The 18,800-nt window shown below is 36.4% G+C and overlaps 1 protein-coding gene across 35 annotated transcripts in view; it reads left to right on the top strand.

Moving 5' to 3' along the window:
* Dst (dystonin) overlaps positions 1-18,800 on the top strand; it is a 456,427-nt gene that overhangs the window by 419,835 nt on the left and 17,792 nt on the right. For all 35 annotated transcript variants that reach the window (XM_087204914.1, XM_087204925.1, XM_087204898.1 and 32 more), the window contains 10 exons: positions 2,577-2,747; positions 3,566-3,721; positions 3,924-4,130; positions 6,731-6,850; positions 9,737-9,906; positions 11,444-11,603; positions 13,794-13,988; positions 14,513-14,641; positions 16,723-16,866; positions 17,641-17,829. In XM_087204914.1, the coding sequence (XP_087061040.1) occupies positions 2,577-2,747; positions 3,566-3,721; positions 3,924-4,130; positions 6,731-6,850; positions 9,737-9,906; positions 11,444-11,603; positions 13,794-13,988; positions 14,513-14,641; positions 16,723-16,866; positions 17,641-17,829 (1,641 nt within the window). The remainder of the gene's footprint in view (positions 1-2,576; positions 2,748-3,565; positions 3,722-3,923; positions 4,131-6,730; positions 6,851-9,736; positions 9,907-11,443; positions 11,604-13,793; positions 13,989-14,512; positions 14,642-16,722; positions 16,867-17,640; positions 17,830-18,800) is intronic.

The raw sequence follows: 18,800 nt of genomic DNA on the forward strand, positions 1-18,800 counted from the left end.
ATACGTACTCTTTAGTAGTTAATGTTGTAAGATAATAAAATTTTACTTATTTGGAAATAATTTTGAACTTGGTGTTATGGAGAAGTAACCATTTTACAGATGTGAAAAGTACAATAGACTGACTTAGATAATATCTTACTCTTTCACGTTTATACTGAATGACTAAAATAAGTCCTGTTGTGCAGTATAGAATTTCGTAAAAGTTAGTAGAGTATATTACTTGAGAAATTTACTGTGTGTAGTTGTGATTGTTTGGTACCCACTTGTTTCACTGAAAAAGTGAAGGCTGCATAATAACTTGGGAGTACTTACTTTCCTTTTCTATAATAAAGCCTAAGTAGTAACTTCAAGATACCAACTTGCTTTTCTGTAGTGCTTCTGTTGCATTTATAGAATCTATTATAAGTTTAATGAACCCTTGAACAAATAAATTATTGATATTATTTTAATAACAAATATCTTTAAAATGTTAATTCAGAAGAATATAACAACTTGAAAGCAAAAAACTCTTACTTGGATTGAGTGGTGTACTAGTACCCTTCCCTTTGCTAGACACAATACCGGATACCCAAAATTTAAAGGAGGAGAGGTTTAATTTGGCTCACATTTAAGGGGATTCAATCCATAGTCAGCTGGCTCCAAGGCTGAAATCTCATAGCAGAAGGGTGTGGCAGAGCAAAGCTGCTCACTTCAAGGTGGCAGAGAAGCAGAGCAGGGAACAGTGCCAAAGAGGAAGGGATGAGGGACCAGATATAGACCATAGTACACAAGGCTACATGACCCCACCAGCCACACTCATACCAGAAAATACGCTCACCAATTTCTGGGGCAATTTCCAAGCCTCAGAATATTCCCCCTTGCTTCAAGCACACTTACCCCATTGTTGCCACTTTCCGAAGCAGTTCTCTAAGTCATTCTTTTGTGTCTTTAGTTGCATTGTTGTGGATGCCCTCAATGTCTTGAACTGATTCAAAATATTTACCTTTCATGGTCTTTTTTAACTTTGGGGAAGAGCCAGAAGTCACATCATGCCAGGTTCAATGAATAAGGTGGATGCAGACACACCATAATGTTTTCATGAGCCTGCCATTCCTTTGGATGGTGCTAGGTAGCAGCATTCGCCATATTTTTTAATCACTTCTTAAAAACACAAAAGAGGACTCCAGAAGTGCTTCAGACAGTGGCAAGAATGGTGTAGTAAGTGTGTTCAAAGTGGGAGGGTACTTTGAGGAGGAGTAATAACAATATGTCCTTTACTGCAAGTTTTAAAATTTTCTCTGGTATGAGAAACTAAAAGTGTAAATGAGGACCAAAATGTATAATAGATAATGTGAAATAGAAAGAAAAGCTCCAAAAGGGAAGAAGGGGGGAAGAAAGAAGGGAAAGAAAAAATATGAGAAAAGAAAGAAAAAACTGAAAGAAAATTTTTGTAAATGAGGAGTGGAGGGGTGGAAAAGAGGGAGGAGGAATGGGGAAAAAAACAAGAACCAAGATGTACCATGTACAGGTACAAACTCCCAATGATGAATGTGATCATAATATATACCTAAAATGTGCCAATAAACTTAATGAAAAAAATGAAAAAGAAAATGTTCTAGAATTAGTGGTAAGTAGTTGCACAAATTTATGAATTTACTAACAAAAACTGGAATATGCACTTTTAAATGTTGAATTTTACGCTATATGAATTATGTCCCAGTTTATAAAATTGTAAGGTTGAAAATCTTAGTGAGACATAATATGTTTCTCAGTGGGAACTATGATTTGACCCAGATCATAATTCAGTCAGTGGAAAAGAACCAGTCTTAATTTTTTGTTTGTTTTGTTTAGTTTTGTTTTTTAGTACCGGGGATCAAACTTGGGACCTGGTGCTTGAGAGGCAGGCAGTGGAACCACTGAGCTAAATCCCCGGCCAGTCTTAACTTTTTTAAATGGAATATATCTTTTGTTTCATTGGCCTTAGATTTTGAATTTGTTTAAGCAAAATCTTCCTATATTCTCTATAGAAGATATACACTACATTAAAATTGGAAGCTTTAAAAATGTTTTAAGTGAGATTCTATTCATAGTACCACAAGTATGACTGTTGTAATCCAAGAAACTGAATAATCAGTGTAAATATCTTTGCACTTGTACTTTGCTTTCTATCCATTGCATGTTTTCTGGATCAAGGATTAAATTATATCAAATAGTATAGTTATTTTGTCATAATACAAGGAAGGACATAGAAGGTCCCACTTTACAGAGCAGGAAATTGAGACCCAGAGAGCTTAAATTACTTGAGAGCTGATTAGGTACTGTGCAGTGAAACCTTTCCTGATAACATGAAAACTAATGCTAAACCTTAGCATGCCAGAGTGGTTTGGCAATGGTAGCACCAGTTCTGGGCTTTCTCAGTACTGAGCAGGTCTGTAGGTTTAGGTACTGTTCCAATACAGTGAAAAGTCTAACCATGGCAGTTCTGTGTGCCAGAAATGAACATTTGATGAAGAGCTTGGGATTGATGACCTGAAAAAATAGAACTGTTAGATACTGTTCTCTTAAAAGCCATATAACTTGAGGGTATCTCAATTTAGGAAGTCTGTGCTGCCTTTGATGTTAAAGAAGAAACATACAGGAGCCTGATGCAGAAAGGCCAACAGATGCTTGCAAGATGCCCCAAATCTGCAGAGACAAATGTTGATCAAGACATAAATAACCTGAAAGAAAAATGGGAATCAGTGGGAATGAAACTCAATGAAAGGAAAGTATGTGCCTTAATGTATTAAAAATCACTATTATAGTAATACAATAGCCAGTTTGTTTATTTCATGGGTTTTGCCTTATTTCTAAGAACTATCAAAAGTAGAACTTTTAATGATTCATGTTTAAATTTTTTTATACTTGAAGATTTCATGAGGGCAGTTGAAAATAGTATTCTAACCCAAAACAACAGTTAAAGGAATCTATTCAATATAGATGAAGATATTTAATAGACCAAGTCTCACTTAGGTATATTTCTATATATTATGAGCACTCAAGTTCAAGGTTGTTAATTCTGTTTTAATCACAATCATTAAAGGAGAGGAAGAGCAAGAGAGATGTTTATACATTTTATCAGCATTTATATAAAAATAATCTGAATAATCTGAGAAATCTCAATAATACCATTTATTGCTATAAGAAAAACAGTAGGCTACAAATACTAGATTGTATAGCATCACTGATAGAGCATAAAGTGTGTTTCATAGGGTTTTGACTCCAACAATTGTGTGAATGTAAGTTTTTATTCTTATCATTCTGTCTTGTTGGAGTTTTGTTGTTGTTGTTGTTGTTAATTGCCACAAAACACAATTTAGTGTACGTTGAATATTTTTCTAGCTGCAGGGAAATGTTTCTTACTAGATGGGTTTTTAAGAAGCTTGGTTTGGCAGTATTTTACTGAAGACTCATTACAATCACAGATGTTTAGTTAACATAGATACAGGATGAAAGGGAAAGGAATCTTCCAAAGAAGGATTAAACTGAAACAAAATAACCAAAGCCCTTCAACATCAGATACTATATTAATAATCCATCTTCACAGGCTAAACTGGAAGAGGCTCTCAATTTAGCAGTGCAGTTTCACAACTCCCTCCAGGACTTCATCAGCTGGCTCACTCAAGCGGAGCAGACCCTGAATGTGGCTTCCAGGCCAAGTCTTATCTTGGACACAGTCTCGTTTCAAATTGACGAGCATAAGGTATGTAGCAACAACTCAAACAGATAACATTCTCCTTTCAGACACCAGGTGCTGTAATGTCAGAAGCGTGGTTTTGGTAGTTGAAAACTTTCTCTTGTCTTATAAAGCATAATGAGCTTTATGATACTAGAAACATTTCTAAGATGGATCCTTTTTTCCCTTGTTTCTGATTATGTCCCCTTTTTTTGGTGGTGGGGAGAAGGTCTTTGCCAATGAAGTAAATTCTCACCGTGAGCAGATAATAGAACTGGACAAAACTGGAACTCACCTGAAGTATTTCAGTCAGAAACAAGATGTTGTCCTAATTAAGAATCTACTTATCAGTGTGCAAAATCGGTGGGAAAAAGTAGTTCAACGGTTAGTAGAAAGAGGAAGATCCTTGGATGATGCAAGGAAGAGAGCCAAGCAGGTAAGAAATTTTTGTGAAAATTCTCTGACAGTAAATGAGTTGTAGCTATTAAGATGCATGGTGTTAAAACACTTGCATTGCAGGCTATGTTAGTGGCAATAATCAGGAGCTGAGTATTCATTTCCTAAAAGGGCTGTGGCTTACCTTGGCATGCTGACATCACTTTTTGGACCTGGCAGCTAATCTTGAAAAGACTAATTATAGCTTGGCTTCGCAGAGGGGCCATTATCATTAAGGCACAAAAAGGAGCTCCAAATTTTGTTACTGGGTTTGTTTATTTTTCCTCTGTCCTTTTGGCCTCCACTCTTATACTCAGAGTATAGCATTATACTTTATTATATTACTAACTCTTGTTTACTTCCGAAGCTGAACTTTCCTCAGTCTTGAGAGCTAAGAGACAGACATGTAGCCTCCAGGCAGCTTACAGAAGGGAGATTTCTGGCTCTAAGTTGGTTGGCCTTCCCCACCTTTCTCAGCGCTTGCTGACAACCCTTCATCTCTACCCCCCAAACATTTTGATGCAGCTTCTTCTCATTTTGAAAGTAATTGTTCAGATCTTTTGGGGATGCTTAATTTAACCTAGAGAATTTCACAAGGAATTTTTTCTCCTCTCTCTGCCTGTTATTAACACTGAATCCTAGACTAGATAAGAGCAGGTAAAATTGTGACATCTCTAAGTGTATTTGTAAACTGTGGTAAGAATTATAAAGTTTTATAAAGAATTATAAAGTAAGAATTATACACACTTTATTGATATATATCTTTTTAAAACTGCATTTAATAATTCTACCAAAAGTTTAGTATACTATTAAGGCTGAATTTTTTTTACCCTTTTTGACCCGTTCAGCTGCATTTGCTTAGCATTATTGTACTTCATTGTTTAGGCCCAGTTGGATGGTATAAGACAACATCATAAGAGTCAGATGTTTCAGTGTTCAACTATCAGTATAAATTTTTGAAGGCTTAGAAATGACAAATTGTATTGTTATGGAATTACATGCCATATATCCTTTGAGTGGGAGGTATGATATGCTCAGTATTTGAAGTGAGTCTCTAGAATAGAATTTGTTGCTAATGTTACAGTAGTAATTCTAAGTCTGACATTTTTGTCTCTCATTATGTAGCACAATGCCTTCTGTACTATGTCTTGAATTACAAACATCTGATTCATGAAGATACTCTCTTCCTCCTATCTCCTCTTAATATGTTTCATTGTCTCATTTTGTTTAACTAATTATATACATATTTTCTACTGTTTCACCCCAAAAGCATTTCCTTTATTTATATCATTTAAAAATACCTTCAAAGGCAGGACCCATTTCAGAGCCTGTGGTTTATATTATTAAACTTCACGTCCAGTTATTACAGCCTCTGTTAATTGAAGTCAAACTGCCCAGCACCTAGACTAGCTGTTTTTTTTCATTTCTTCTTAATCTCAATTTTTGGCTTTGATGTTGATTGTAGCTCTCTAATTTTGGCAATTCATGTACCTGTTCTGACCTTGCTTTTTTTCACATGTAAATTGAGTTGTGGGGGGGGATATGTAGGGAAAGTAGGTTTGTAATGCGATCATCTCTAGTGGGCCTTTGTGATTCTGTGCCTGGGTTTGCTCTTTTTGTTATTCAGTTATTAATATGCTTTGGTATACAAGGAGTTTATGTTAATTATTTTGTTTCTGGTAAGTATCTGTTCATTTACATTGGTTATAAGAAATAATTTATAACCAGTTTCACAATTGAGTACACAAAATTAAAGCCCACTAGTTTTGTGTATGATAAACAAAAGATACTGTGGCTAAAATCAGATACATGCAGCACAGAATATTTGCAAGGCCTAAGATGACAAAGAGAATTATATTTTCTTAGAACTCAAATATTGGGGTGCTTGTACATATAAAACCAGTATGTAAGGCATAAGCATGAATTTGAAGATTCTGGTAGCAGAAGTAAAGATATTAAATTACCTTTGTATTAAATAGGAATATAATGGCCTCTTTTTATTCTTGCTACTTTAAAAAACAAATTTACAGGGACAGGGTTGTAGCTTAGTGGTGCCGTGCCTGCCTGGCAAGCACAAGGTTCTGAGTTTGATCCCTGGTACCAAAAAAACAAAACAAAACAAAATTTATAAGCTGCTCTATAGTCCTCCTTCCCCTTTTGTCCTTTTTTCTTAAAATGGGAGTTAAACACCATAGATGTAAATTCAGACCGGTAAAGAGACAGCAATGGACATAAATATGTAACATATATACATAAAACAAATACAGAAATATGTTTTTGAGAATTTATGTTAAAGTTTAAGCAAAAAAGGAAGAAAGGAAGTTTTCCCTTGAGCTCCATCGCTATTTCTAGGCTCATTGAGGTTTTTGCTAAAGCGATATGTTGGATGAGTTACAACAAAGTGACCATTGGGCACAGCCACAAATGCCAAGCATTATCAAAGCATTTTATAATTTGCTGATGAAAGCATATTTTCTTTAAGAGAAATTTTGAATTAATGATTTTCAACATGGCCATTCACATTAATTTATTTTAAAATATGCCATATTTCAAATATATGCTCGAAGTTTTTCTGGACAAAGATAGGAATTTCTTTTACAGTTCCATGAAGCATGGAGTAAACTTATGGAATGGCTAGAAGAGTCAGAAAAGTCGTTGGATTCTGACCTGGAAATTGCCAATGATCCAGACAAAATAAAAACACAGCTTGCACAGCATAAGGTGAGTCTCTTAAGGAAAGCATATTGCCTCATTATGTATTTCAGGATCACTTCCAAATTCTTACTTGATCATGTGTTTAGTCATTTCTGAGCAACAAAGGCCACCATTGTGAACCTATGCTAAATTTAAAACCAGTAACTCCACGTTGGTCAGGTGGCAATAGCACCTTTACTTCTAGTGACCATATTTCACTAATATTCAAAGGTTGTTAAAAACACACCAAATTACAACTGGAATACGTCTACATTCTAGAATGAATGAAGAGTTTTAGCAGTGTGAACATTGGCATTTCAGTTTTCACAACCACTGTCATGTCTTGTATTTTTTCATAGATCAAAGACAACCTTGTAGATAATTCTGTAGTAAAAAGTAATATAGATTTCTGGTATAGATTCTTTTAAACAGATGAAAGATAAATTGATTGCTACTACCTAAGAATTGATATTTTATCACATAAGCATGTATATAAAATCCATCCATATCCTCAAAGACACATAGTCATTTACTTCTTTGTGTAGACTTGATGCATGGAGAAACATATTTTTTAAATATTTGTTCTTTCCACATGATTTTCAAGGGCATTCCCTGGTACCCTTCCTAACTCTTTTTTTATTTGGGTCTTTCTATAATTCTGTTTGTAAATTGACCATCAGCCATCAGGGTGAAGATGTAAGTAAAGGAGAATGATTCCTGCAAACAAGCAGCTAGGTATAATTTTAGGCATCTAGATATAAATTGCTGCTTGAAACGTTTTTTTTATTTTCTCTTAAATTTTTTTATTGGTACATTTTAGGTATACAGTACATTCACATTCATCATTGGGAACTTGTACCTTTACATGATGTATTTTGGTTCTTATTTTTTCCCTATTCCTCTGGCTTGAAACATTTTTAAAAGGCTTTAAAAAAACAGGACAGTGTAAGATTTACCATCATCAGAAAATTCTTAGCCTTATCTTCACCCAGGTTGGTTCTTGGCATCCCAGAGTCTAACCTCAAAGGGTCATGACCTGAGGATCCCAGGAGGAAACATACTGAGCATCTGTTCTTCCACTGAAATAGGGCTTATGAATGTGTTGTTCTGCAGGCAGCCTCTGCCTGTGAGCTGTCACATCCAATCCTAAGAAGCACAGTGACAGTTAGCAGCACCTTCCATCCTTCTCCCCTGATGGAAAAACAAGAGCCTCCTCTTCAAAATAGAATGCCTTATTTGATCTTAAACATGGATGTTATGTAGTCTTATAAAAGTATATTGCATATTAAAGAATTTAGGAACATGAATATGCAAAGAACTTTGTTATATTTCCTATTTTACCTAATATTACATACTGCCAAAGTCGCCAGTTTCTCCAAGACACATACCAAGGTAGTCCATTAAACCAGTTTTAAAAGAAGTCTTCACTATTCATCATTTTGGGACTTTTGCCTTAGCAAAGTTCTAATCTATCTTTTACTCAGCTATGATGTTTGTTTATGCATCTGCTGTGTAAAGAAAATCCATGTCAGTACCATGATTCTAAATTCAGTCATTCTTTTCCGAATAACATGAGGAGATAATACAGATAGCAAACTTTAGAAATAGTGTGATATTGTAATTGTTTAAGTACTTAAAAGATGTCCAGATGTAATTAACTCCTAATACAAGACAAAAATTTGTATGTCTTGTTGAAGCATTTAAAGTGTAGCTTTTAAAGGCAATAAAAATTTATTAGGTAATTGTAACTTTGAGATTATTTCGGGAAGTTATTCATTTACATACCATTTTATTGTCTAGTTTGATTCTAATGCACTGTTAGGATTGAGAATCACTGTGTTAGTATTGCCTTGGTATTTTATGAGCTTGTAAGCTGACCATTAAGTAGACTTACCTACCTTTCTTCTTATCTCTGAGATTGTATATTCAATATCACTTGTCTCATTTTTCTACTCTATTTAATCTTATAAATATTTATTAGGTATAAAATGATGAGAGCCTACAATGACAATGTCCCTGCTCTGTAAATGCTTATAATTGTGGTGCATAGAAAGAATACAATTCTCTCACTACCCCTACACACATATACATATACAAACATAAAAGGTTCCTTGACAGTATAAACAGCAGCAAAGTATAGATGTGTTCTATTAGCAATATAAGGACTTGATAGTGGAAAAGTAAGCTGTAAATCTTTTGAGGTATCAGTAGGGCTTTAGATAACTGAGCAGGAAGGATGTAGGTTTCCCATGTGGTATGAATAGTGACAGGTCCAAACAATCTAGAGAGAGGCCAGTTCTTACTTGCCTATCATTCTGGCTCAGAGATAAAATTGCATGTACCATTACTGTAACTATCCAAAGTGTGTGACAGTAAATCTCTTTGAATAATAACAACAAAAAAGAGCCTTTAAAAAATGTATTCATCATTGAATCACTCTGTCTACACTGGACCTGTAGTTATTCATAGAGCATTGGCCACATTTTCTAATCCCAAACTTTTTTTTCAGTAATTTATTAGCATTTCTATTTTATCATAAATACATATTGTGGTGTTTGTTGCTTATCTATAAAACAGGTCCAGGGCTAAGTGGTAATTACACTGTTTGCCTTGTATGCATGAAGACCACCTGAGTTTGATCCCCAGCACCGCCCAAAAAAAATTTAGAAAAAAAGGGTTTTTTGCTTTGAGATTATTTTCTTAGGGTTAGCTGGGTTCTGAGAAAAATAAACCCTTCACTTCGGAAGTTTAAATTGGGGGGGGAGGGGGGCTGTTACATTTTTGTGTTACACTCAGCACTCCAACCTGATTCCTTGCTGTCTCCCATGTTAGAGACCCTCCTGCAGTGCCTTTTGTTTGTTTGTTTATAAGTTACATGAGGAAACACACACTGTTTTCTTGTTAAATATATAGGAGTTTCAGAAATCACTCGGAGCCAAGCACTCTGTCTACGATACCACCAACCGAACTGGACGTTCCCTAAAGGAGAAAACCTCCCTGGCTGACGACAACCTGAAGCTGGACGACATGCTGAGTGAACTTAGAGACAAGTGGGACACCATATGTGGAAAGTCTGTGGAGAGGTGAGATGTTCTTTCAGGCAGTTCAGTAACTTTGTAGGCCTCCTTAAAGTAGAAGGTAGTGATGCTTTGTAGAGACATTTTAGGAACACTTTGCCTGGGGAACATCTGCTCATCCTAATACCCACTCATAGACTGCCTGACCTGAGAAATCTTTGCTGTTCATCATTATTTTAAACTACTCATTACAGTCAAAGTGATATCCTACTCCACTCCTCTGTTACCTCATCCAGCTACACCAGCTGCTTCTGACTGGTCTCTCCAGATAGACTTTTGTTCCTCCTGTAATCTAATTTCCACTTCACCATGAGGAGGGCTTTTTAGAAATGTAAATGGGCTCTTACCCTTCAGCTTCATCCCCTCAGGGGCTCACTACTGGTTATGAAATAAAACAGGTTCCTGCCTGTGGTGTGCCTGGCACTACTGCTGTGGCCCCAGCTTCTCTTCTAGCTCCCATCCACCCCTCCAGTCTCTGTCTTTCTCATTATGCTTTTGTGAAGGCTAAGACTTATTTCAAATTTTCAAATATTTAAGAAAGTATAATAGTACTTTTAAAAAGTTCAAATATCTTGTTAATGTTTTCAATTTTTTGCTGATTTTTAGTTTTATATTTAGTTTTTGTCAAAGGGGTTAAATATGTTGTATTTGAAATGCTTGAGACTAGAAATGTTTTAGATTTTAGACTTGTTAGATTTTGGAATATTTGCATATACATAATGAGATATATTGGGAATGAGACTCAAGTCTAACTATGAAATTCATTTGTTTCAATATACATATAGCCTGAAGGTCACTTTTTAGTTTTAATAATATTGTGCATGAATCAGTTTCATGGTATGAAATTTTCCACTTGAGATACTATGTTGCTGCTCAAAAAGTTTGATTTTGAAACATTTTAGCTATTGGATTTTTGATCCAGAAATGCCTAACCTGTATGAGGATTAAATACAATGTTATATTCAGTTCCAGGGAACTTCATAATATATTTTTGCAGTGCCTGTTCACTAAAAAAAAAAAAAAAAAAAAATTGACTGGAGACTTCTCCAGTCTCAAAAAGTTATATCCTTTTTACAGTCATGTAAATGATTTTATTTATGGCATTTTAAAAAGACAATTACAGTGATAAACAGATCAGTGAATGTCAGGGGCTAAAAATGGGGGCAGAGTGTGACTATGAAGAGAGAGCATAGGGGAACTGGGGAAACTCTTCTGTATCTTGGTTGCGGCAAAGTGTTACATGTTGAAATTCATAGAACTGTATGCTAAAGAAGTTGTTTATTGTCTCATCATTTAAATATATTTCTAAAGTTAAAAGGCATGTTATTATGCAGCAATCTGAAAGGCTCTTTGATTTCCAAAGTTGATGATTAGGAAATTTTCCTAGAACAAGTACCATGCACTTAAGGAAGAAAAGATACTTGAGAAAAGTTTTGTCTTCTAAGGAGAGCAAAGAAACATATTCTTCTTGAGTGCCATTTAACTTGCCTGAGTGAACTCACTTTTCTGTGACTCAGATTAATTTTTCCAACTTTTCCCCCAGACAAAACAAATTGGAGGAAGCACTGTTATTCTCTGGACAGTTCACAGATGCCCTGCAGGCCCTCATTGATTGGTTATATAGAGTTGAACCCCAGCTAGCAGAAGACCAGCCTGTCCATGGAGACATTGATTTGGTGATGAATCTGATTGATAATCACAAGGTACTGTATTGTGGGACATTTTAATTTATCATGCTTGATTATTTGTAGTAGAGAGGGAAATATAACCACTTAAGTTAGCCCTTTAAAATCAGGAGACTATGTCGTACTCTGTCTTTATTGTTAAAATACATGTGCATTTGAACAGAATTAGGATGCTGACTTTAAAAGCAATTGGTAAAAATTACTTTAGTTATCAGTGAGATATTTTTTTTTAATTACCAGATCTAAAACCTTTTTAAAATTAAAGTGATTCATCCTTTGGGTGCTTTAAAACATGTTTCAAGAATCTTACACTAAGTTATTCATTTAAACAGTTACATAATAAAATTAAAAAGCATGCATTCAGTGACCTGGAATGAGATCATTTTGTAAGTGAATAGATTTGTGACATGATTCATGGGGGCCAAGATTAGGTGCTCTTCTCTTTTAGAAATTGTTTTAACCTTGTCCCTTACACTGAAGCAATTTATGAGTTAATGGTGTGTTCTTATGAGAGATTTATTATTTCAAGAAAATTGGTTTCCTTGCAGTCTGCGTATACACATGTTATACAAATCAAAGATACATTTGAGGTGTCCAGTTGATGCTAATTTGAGGTCCTAAATTATTATCAAATGATTAAATACAATTCAGAGGACTTTGGAAGCAATAGGAAGCATGGTCTTAATGTGGAATGGCTGAGTCAGAGTTGACTTGATGTACAAATACCTTACAAAACTTTCAAAGTTCAGAGAATATATTTCATTTTTTAAAAATTTTTTGTACTTCCTTGGTTATGCTATTTGATTTATGTGTTTTTAGATGGTTGATTTTTTGCATATTTGTTTTCCCTTTTTTGTTTCTATTCTATTACTAGTCCCATCAAAGAGAGTCTGTGATACTTGAATATTAACAGAAAATAAAAGAAGAAATAAAGCACAGTGACCAGGCCTATGAAAATTTAAATATTGCATTGCTTTGCTTATATTGAAAGGAACATTTTGTGCACGATAAATACAAAACTTTCCATTTCCTGGCACACATTCAATGATTAATGAATAGTGTAATGTTACTTTTTGCATAAGTGCCATTTTTATAAGCTCACTGTCTCAATATTTATTACCTTAGTCACTGCCAGACTTTTTATATATTAAAAGTCATCAAGAATGAATGAATCATTTAGCATTAGTAATACAGTTGGAAGGCTCAGGAAGTTTAAGTGTACAGAGTACACTAGGAAGTCTGTCACAAATGGAATCTTTATTGTTCTGTGGGTATGTATGTGTGTGTATACATTTGTATGTGTTTATCCGCAGGCACTTCTCAGTTAACACCGTTAGAATAAAATTAGAGACTCCATAATCCTGTTTAGATTATTTTGGATGGGCTCCCTTTTGTGACTGATCTTAGATAAAAGATTGGTTATTTGAAAGGTCATGTTTTGTAAGCAGACTCATGGATCTGACATGAAGTACCCTGGGATCACTTCTTGATTAAGTCTGAAGCCAAAGAAGTCAGTTTAACTCTTGGCATATCAAAGTTCATCAAAATTAGGCAGGGAGGGCCAGGGATTTAGCTCAGTGGTTCCCATGCCTGCCTTGCAAGCACAAGGTCCTGAGTTTGATTGCCGGTACCAAACAGACAAAAAAAAAAAATTAGACGGAGAAAAAAAGCCCAAAAAGCTTTTCCTCTAGGATGAAAAATAAGAATTCTCTAAAATTTGAAATCATATGTTAGTACCCAACATGCGATGAAGGGAAAGGCACATTATGGAAAAAAGGTCCATGTGGGATTCTGTCATCCTCTCTGAGGCCTGGGATGGACACAAGATCGCTGAGTCATGTGTCTTATCTGATGGGGTGGTCCTGCATCTGGCATGAAGGTGGTTCACACAATGATCTGAGAGTTTGGGCACCTGTTGAAAGAATCACAGAAGGAGAACCAGTTGGATACATTTGTGTCAATGTGTCACTTACAAAATACTCTGTCTTGTTCCTCTTGAGAATGTTGCAAGACTAAACAAAGGTAAACAAGACTGTGTTCTTGGTGGTGCTCTTACCCTCTGAAAGTTCTGCCAGAACTGTGCCCATTAAACTGCGGGTCTTAGATGTCTGCAAATGACATTTTATACACATATGTATTTTAAACCAGTACATTTGTTACTGTGGGTTTTAAATTAAAACTTAATTTTTAAAACTATGATTTTCTTAGGTCTTCCAAAAAGAGCTGGGGAAGAGGACCAGCAGTGTACAGGCCCTGAAGCGCTCTGCCCGGGAGCTTATAGAAGGCAGCCGCGATGACTCCTCCTGGGTCAAGGTCCAGATGCAGGAGCTGAGCACACGCTGGGAGACTGTGTGTGCACTTTCTATATCAAAGCAGACGCGGCTAGAAGCAGCCCTACGTCAGGTGAGAACCATTCCAGTGATAGTTGGATATGATGAGAATAGTATTGAAGCCTCAGCTAGAAAAGCTGCAGTGGAGAACTGCTAGGGTTCTCAGTTTTCCCCCTGGGCAGTCAGGAGAAAATTCTGATAGCATCAATGCCTTGACCTGTCTTCTGCCTCCCTTGAGACTTTCATTTGCTCACAGTGGGGGAACTTTGCCGATCTTCACAAAAAAAGTATTACTTGAGTAATTTCTAGCTTGGAAGTCTTGTGTGCTGCCATTCACCTAAAACCACGTTGTTAAAAATGATGAATTGTTGTACCATAAGCTTTATTGAGATATTAGATGTTTTCTTATATTTGTAAAATGCAGCACTGTGCACCTTTATCTTTTTAATGGGAGTAATGTACATAATTAGCTTAAATCTTGAGACTTTATTTTTCATTGGGGGAGGAATCTACTCTTCACTTCTGTGAATTTCACTAACGTGCATATTTTGAGACCTTGCTTGGTGTGTGTATGTGTGTGTGTGTGTGCACTGTTAGGCAGAAGAGTTCCACTCAGTGGTACATGCTCTCTTGGAGTGGCTGGCCGAGGCAGAGCAAACCCTGCGTTTCCATGGTGTTCTCCCAGATGATGAGGATACTCTCCGAACTCTCATTGACCAGCATAAAGTGAGTAATTTCTAAACACTAAATATAACTAAATGAGAAAATGAAACAAAGTAGATGAAATAGACTTGATTATAGATACCAAGTTCATGAATATTTTCCTTCCTGAGAAGTAATTAAACATCGGTACATTTCAGCATGTATCTCCATCTTCTTTGCTAATGTGCAAATATCCCCACACATGCACACAGGTTATTAGAGAAGATGGTTATTCTATAATTAGTCACCATTTCATACCTCTAGGAAGCACATTGATTTTCCTAGGAGGTTATTTGGCTTCTGACCAAAATTGATTGATTTTGTTAACTTTTGGCGGGGGGAGTGGTACTGGGGATCGAACTCAGGACCTTGCACTTTTGAGGCAGGCGGTAGAACCACTGAGCTAAATCCCCGGCCCAATTTTGTTAACTTTTATATGGATTTCAAGAAGGAAACTTCCTTAATGAGCATTTTGGCATTTATAAAATTATGCCAGTAGAATTATAAATTAATATCTTTGACTTTTATAAGCAAAGGAAGCAAGTCATTTAATAAAATTTGGAGTCCTTAGATTTTATTTTTAAGCCTCTTCTGTTTTTGATCAAGAGCCTTTTGAAATCTTTTTAGAAATAACCTATGTATGAGTTCCATAATTAAATATCCTAATGAATAACTAACCAAGTAAAAATGTGACCATTTAATTTTCAAACTAAGATCTTTTCTGTGGCAGAGCATGAAACTTGGCAAAACCCTTAAGGAGTGGTCCAGATAGTTCATAACAAATGTTTTTCAACCTTTGACACAAAAAGTCAGGAATTCACTGTACTAACACTCAAAGTAGTATTGAAGTCAACATTTTATATCAGCTTCAAAGAATCTTTTAACACCACTAATAACCTTGCCTTTCAAGGTCAAGTTGGAAATACATCACTCATTTCATGGATTACATGGAGACTTTTTGTTTTAATTTATACTCTCTCAAAGAAGGGTTGGCTAACCTATAGCAATGAAATACTTGCCTTGTCATTAAGAAAAGTGATGCAAGCTTATATAACATTATCTAGAGAAATGAAATGTTATATATACCATTTGAATTTGAAGCTAGAATAAAGAATAATAAATGAGCACCCCTATTCACGTGGCTGGATAGTATGGTATGGTGTGGTCTTCATTGAAGTCCCTGGCACTCACTGTCACTAATTTAGCAGTTCCTCCTAGTGCAGGCAAGGTCCAAAATTCTATATACAAGGTTTTTGAAACATGTCACATATTTCAGGAAAAGATCCTCAGTTTTTAACAACAATTTCAAGAGATCAGTGCTCTGTGTACTACGGATACAGTTCTGATGGTAGAAAGTACAAGTATATGTGTGAGACACATAGGTTATTTGAAAGATTACCCTGGAATGGTTTGGGCTTTGTTCCTCCAGAGCCAGACCTGCAGGAACAGAGAGGAGATCTGGGGTCAGGGATTTATCTCGGTGGTTCCACTGCCTGCCTCGAAAGTGCAAGGTCTGAGTTTGATCCCTGGTACCAAAAAACAATGACAGAGAGGTTATCTGTTGCCCTTTGAAAGAGACAGTTGTCATGCAGCATGGCCTGGTGCCAGTCCCACTCTCTCCAGCCTCCTCTTGAATCTTTATCTGTACACTGTGGGCCCTCTCTCCCATACTCCCAAACATTTATAGCTCTTTGCCCAGCCTTTCCTCTTCCTTGGTACTTTTTTGGCATACACTGTATTTGTCTTTCCTGCATAATTAATGCTATCTTATTTGTTTGAATTTTTTGCAGACAATATTTCTATCTCTGGCAATATTGTATCTCCCAATCCTACTTCCAAATATATACTTTGAAGAATTATTTTTGTATGATATATATTTTTAAAGCATGAGATACTGTTCTGTATTGTCTTTTGACATGCATATTAGAAAGTACTTAATTCTCCATTTTTTCCTCTTTCCCTCCTCAATTAGTACATGACTTCCAACTGTGAATAATCCAACTAAAGTTCTTACTCGTTTAGTTAATCCTGACAGTAAATTAATGTCACCAGTTTTGTTTTCAGCCATTGACAGCAGCTAATTGAAGTCTTTATTTCTGCTATAGGAATTCATGAAGAAACTGGAAGAAAAAAGAGCTGAGCTCAATAAAGCCACCAATATGGGTGATGCCGTTTTGGCCATCTGCCACCCTGATTCTGTCACCACCATTAAGCACTGGATAACAATCATCCGGGCCAGGTTTGAGGAGGTCAGTGTGTCTCCACTAGTCTTTAGCTGTAGCCTTAAGAGTTGAAGGGTATGGGAAATTTTCAGCAATTAAGGTGCACTTACAGCTGTGGTAAAGTGGGGTTCCCCCCCATGGCAGGTGTTCTTTATGATATCCTTCTTACATGTATTATCAGTCTCCCAAATTTATTTTTGTTTAAAAAATTAAAAGGAATTTTCATGGGCCAAGGATTTAGCTCAGTGGTTCTGCTGCCTGCCTCAGAAGTCCAAGGACCCAAGTTCAATCCCTGGTACAAAAAAAAAGGAATTTTCAGCTATGTCCCTGAGACTCTTACAGGCAGACTTTTAGCTCACTGTACAGCATTCTGTCCCACTCCCATATTGTGTCTGTTAAATAGCCCAGTACTGAATATTGTCTCAGAACAATATGTACTTGCTGAGCGAGCTGATACACACAGTGTAAATTAACTCCTTGATTCAGATCTTAGCATTTTCACTTTCTGCTCTGTGCTAGGTGGAGTAAGTACACTTGACCCTTCAGAGAATGCATATTTGAACTTAAATTAGAAAGCAAAAGGAAACCTGGGTGATTGATAACATCATTAAACTTCTGAAGGTGAGGAGTATCACACAGGACTCCCACCTCTTCCTCAAGTTGGGTTTTGGTGGCACTGAAGAATGGCATATGGGTCTAGCCTAGGATTATTCTCATTTACACTTAAAATTTGTGTATTTTACATTAATGCAATCATTCACTGGGTTAGAAGGCATTCAGAAAAATCTGTTTCTCCAACAGGTACTGGCCTGGGCAAAGCAGCATCAGCAGAGGTTAGCAAGTGCTCTGGCTGGGCTCATTGCTAAAAAGGAGTTGTTGGAAGCTTTGCTGGCTTGGTTGCAGTGGGCTGAAACTACACTCAATGAGAAGGACAAAGAAGACATCCCCCAGGAGATTGAGGAGGTGAAAGCCCTCATTGCAGAGCACCAGGTGAACTCAATTTAATCCCAAACCCTGTTAGTCACAGCAGCTTCTTTCTTTAACTTCAGTTCTTGTCAAAAGATCACTGTGTGTGTTACCTGTGCTTCTTCCAATGTATGCCCCGTCTCCTAACAACTGGGTTTCTAATTACAGTTGCCCCAAAACCTCTCTCTTCACATTTACCCACTAGACCTTTGCAAAACTCTCCTGCTTTGTCTGTCCTCTTTGAAGTTATGCTAGACTGGCACTGCCCCACACTGTAACCTTTTGCCTTCTGCATGTCAGCTCTGCTCACTCCTGTATCTTGTCCTTAACTCTCTACTCCTTTCACACCACTCCTTCTCTTGCCAATCTCACTCTTCTTCATGGCTTTAATTGGCACTGATTTTATTGTTTTGTGTTTGCATTTCATCTGTCTCCGAAGATGACCATCAGTAGTGGGGGGAGGGGTAGTTGTCTTAGAAAAATGACTCCCATTGCTTCTCGGCCTTTTGGATAAGATCAAGTGTAGAAAAATTACTCCCCCTGTGTATCCTACTTGGTTTAAAGTCTGGAATGATGGGCATCACACTCACTCTAGTTTGTTTAATATGTATTTACAATGAGAAGCATTACATGTCAGCTCAGCTAAGCAGTTAACAGTGCTATTGTTGTACTTTAATACAAGTCTGAAGTATGAATGCCTGTACTGGCCCCCTCTTAAGTCATGTTCTCTCTGATCAGGGATATTGAAATGGTCACAGTTCTCTAATAAATATTCCAGAAATGTCTCCTTCCCTTTTCATTCCTGTCTGCCATACCTTTTCCCTACCACAGTCCCTGCCTTTCCTTAGCCTTTGCCACATGTTTCAGATACAAGTATACCTAGTAAGTAATAATAATAAACCGAGGAGATGGGGTAAAAATGGTAAGATAGTCAACCCTTTAATATAGTTGTAATACGGTTTAACTTTTGTTCCTTGAAATAGCTTATGACTAAA

The sequence above is a fragment of the Heterocephalus glaber genome, unplaced genomic scaffold, assembly GCF_053883595.1.
Source record: "Heterocephalus glaber isolate CG9 unplaced genomic scaffold, H.glaber_assembly_v1.0 deba00000594, whole genome shotgun sequence".
Lineage (NCBI taxonomy): Eukaryota > Metazoa > Chordata > Mammalia > Rodentia > Bathyergidae > Heterocephalus > Heterocephalus glaber.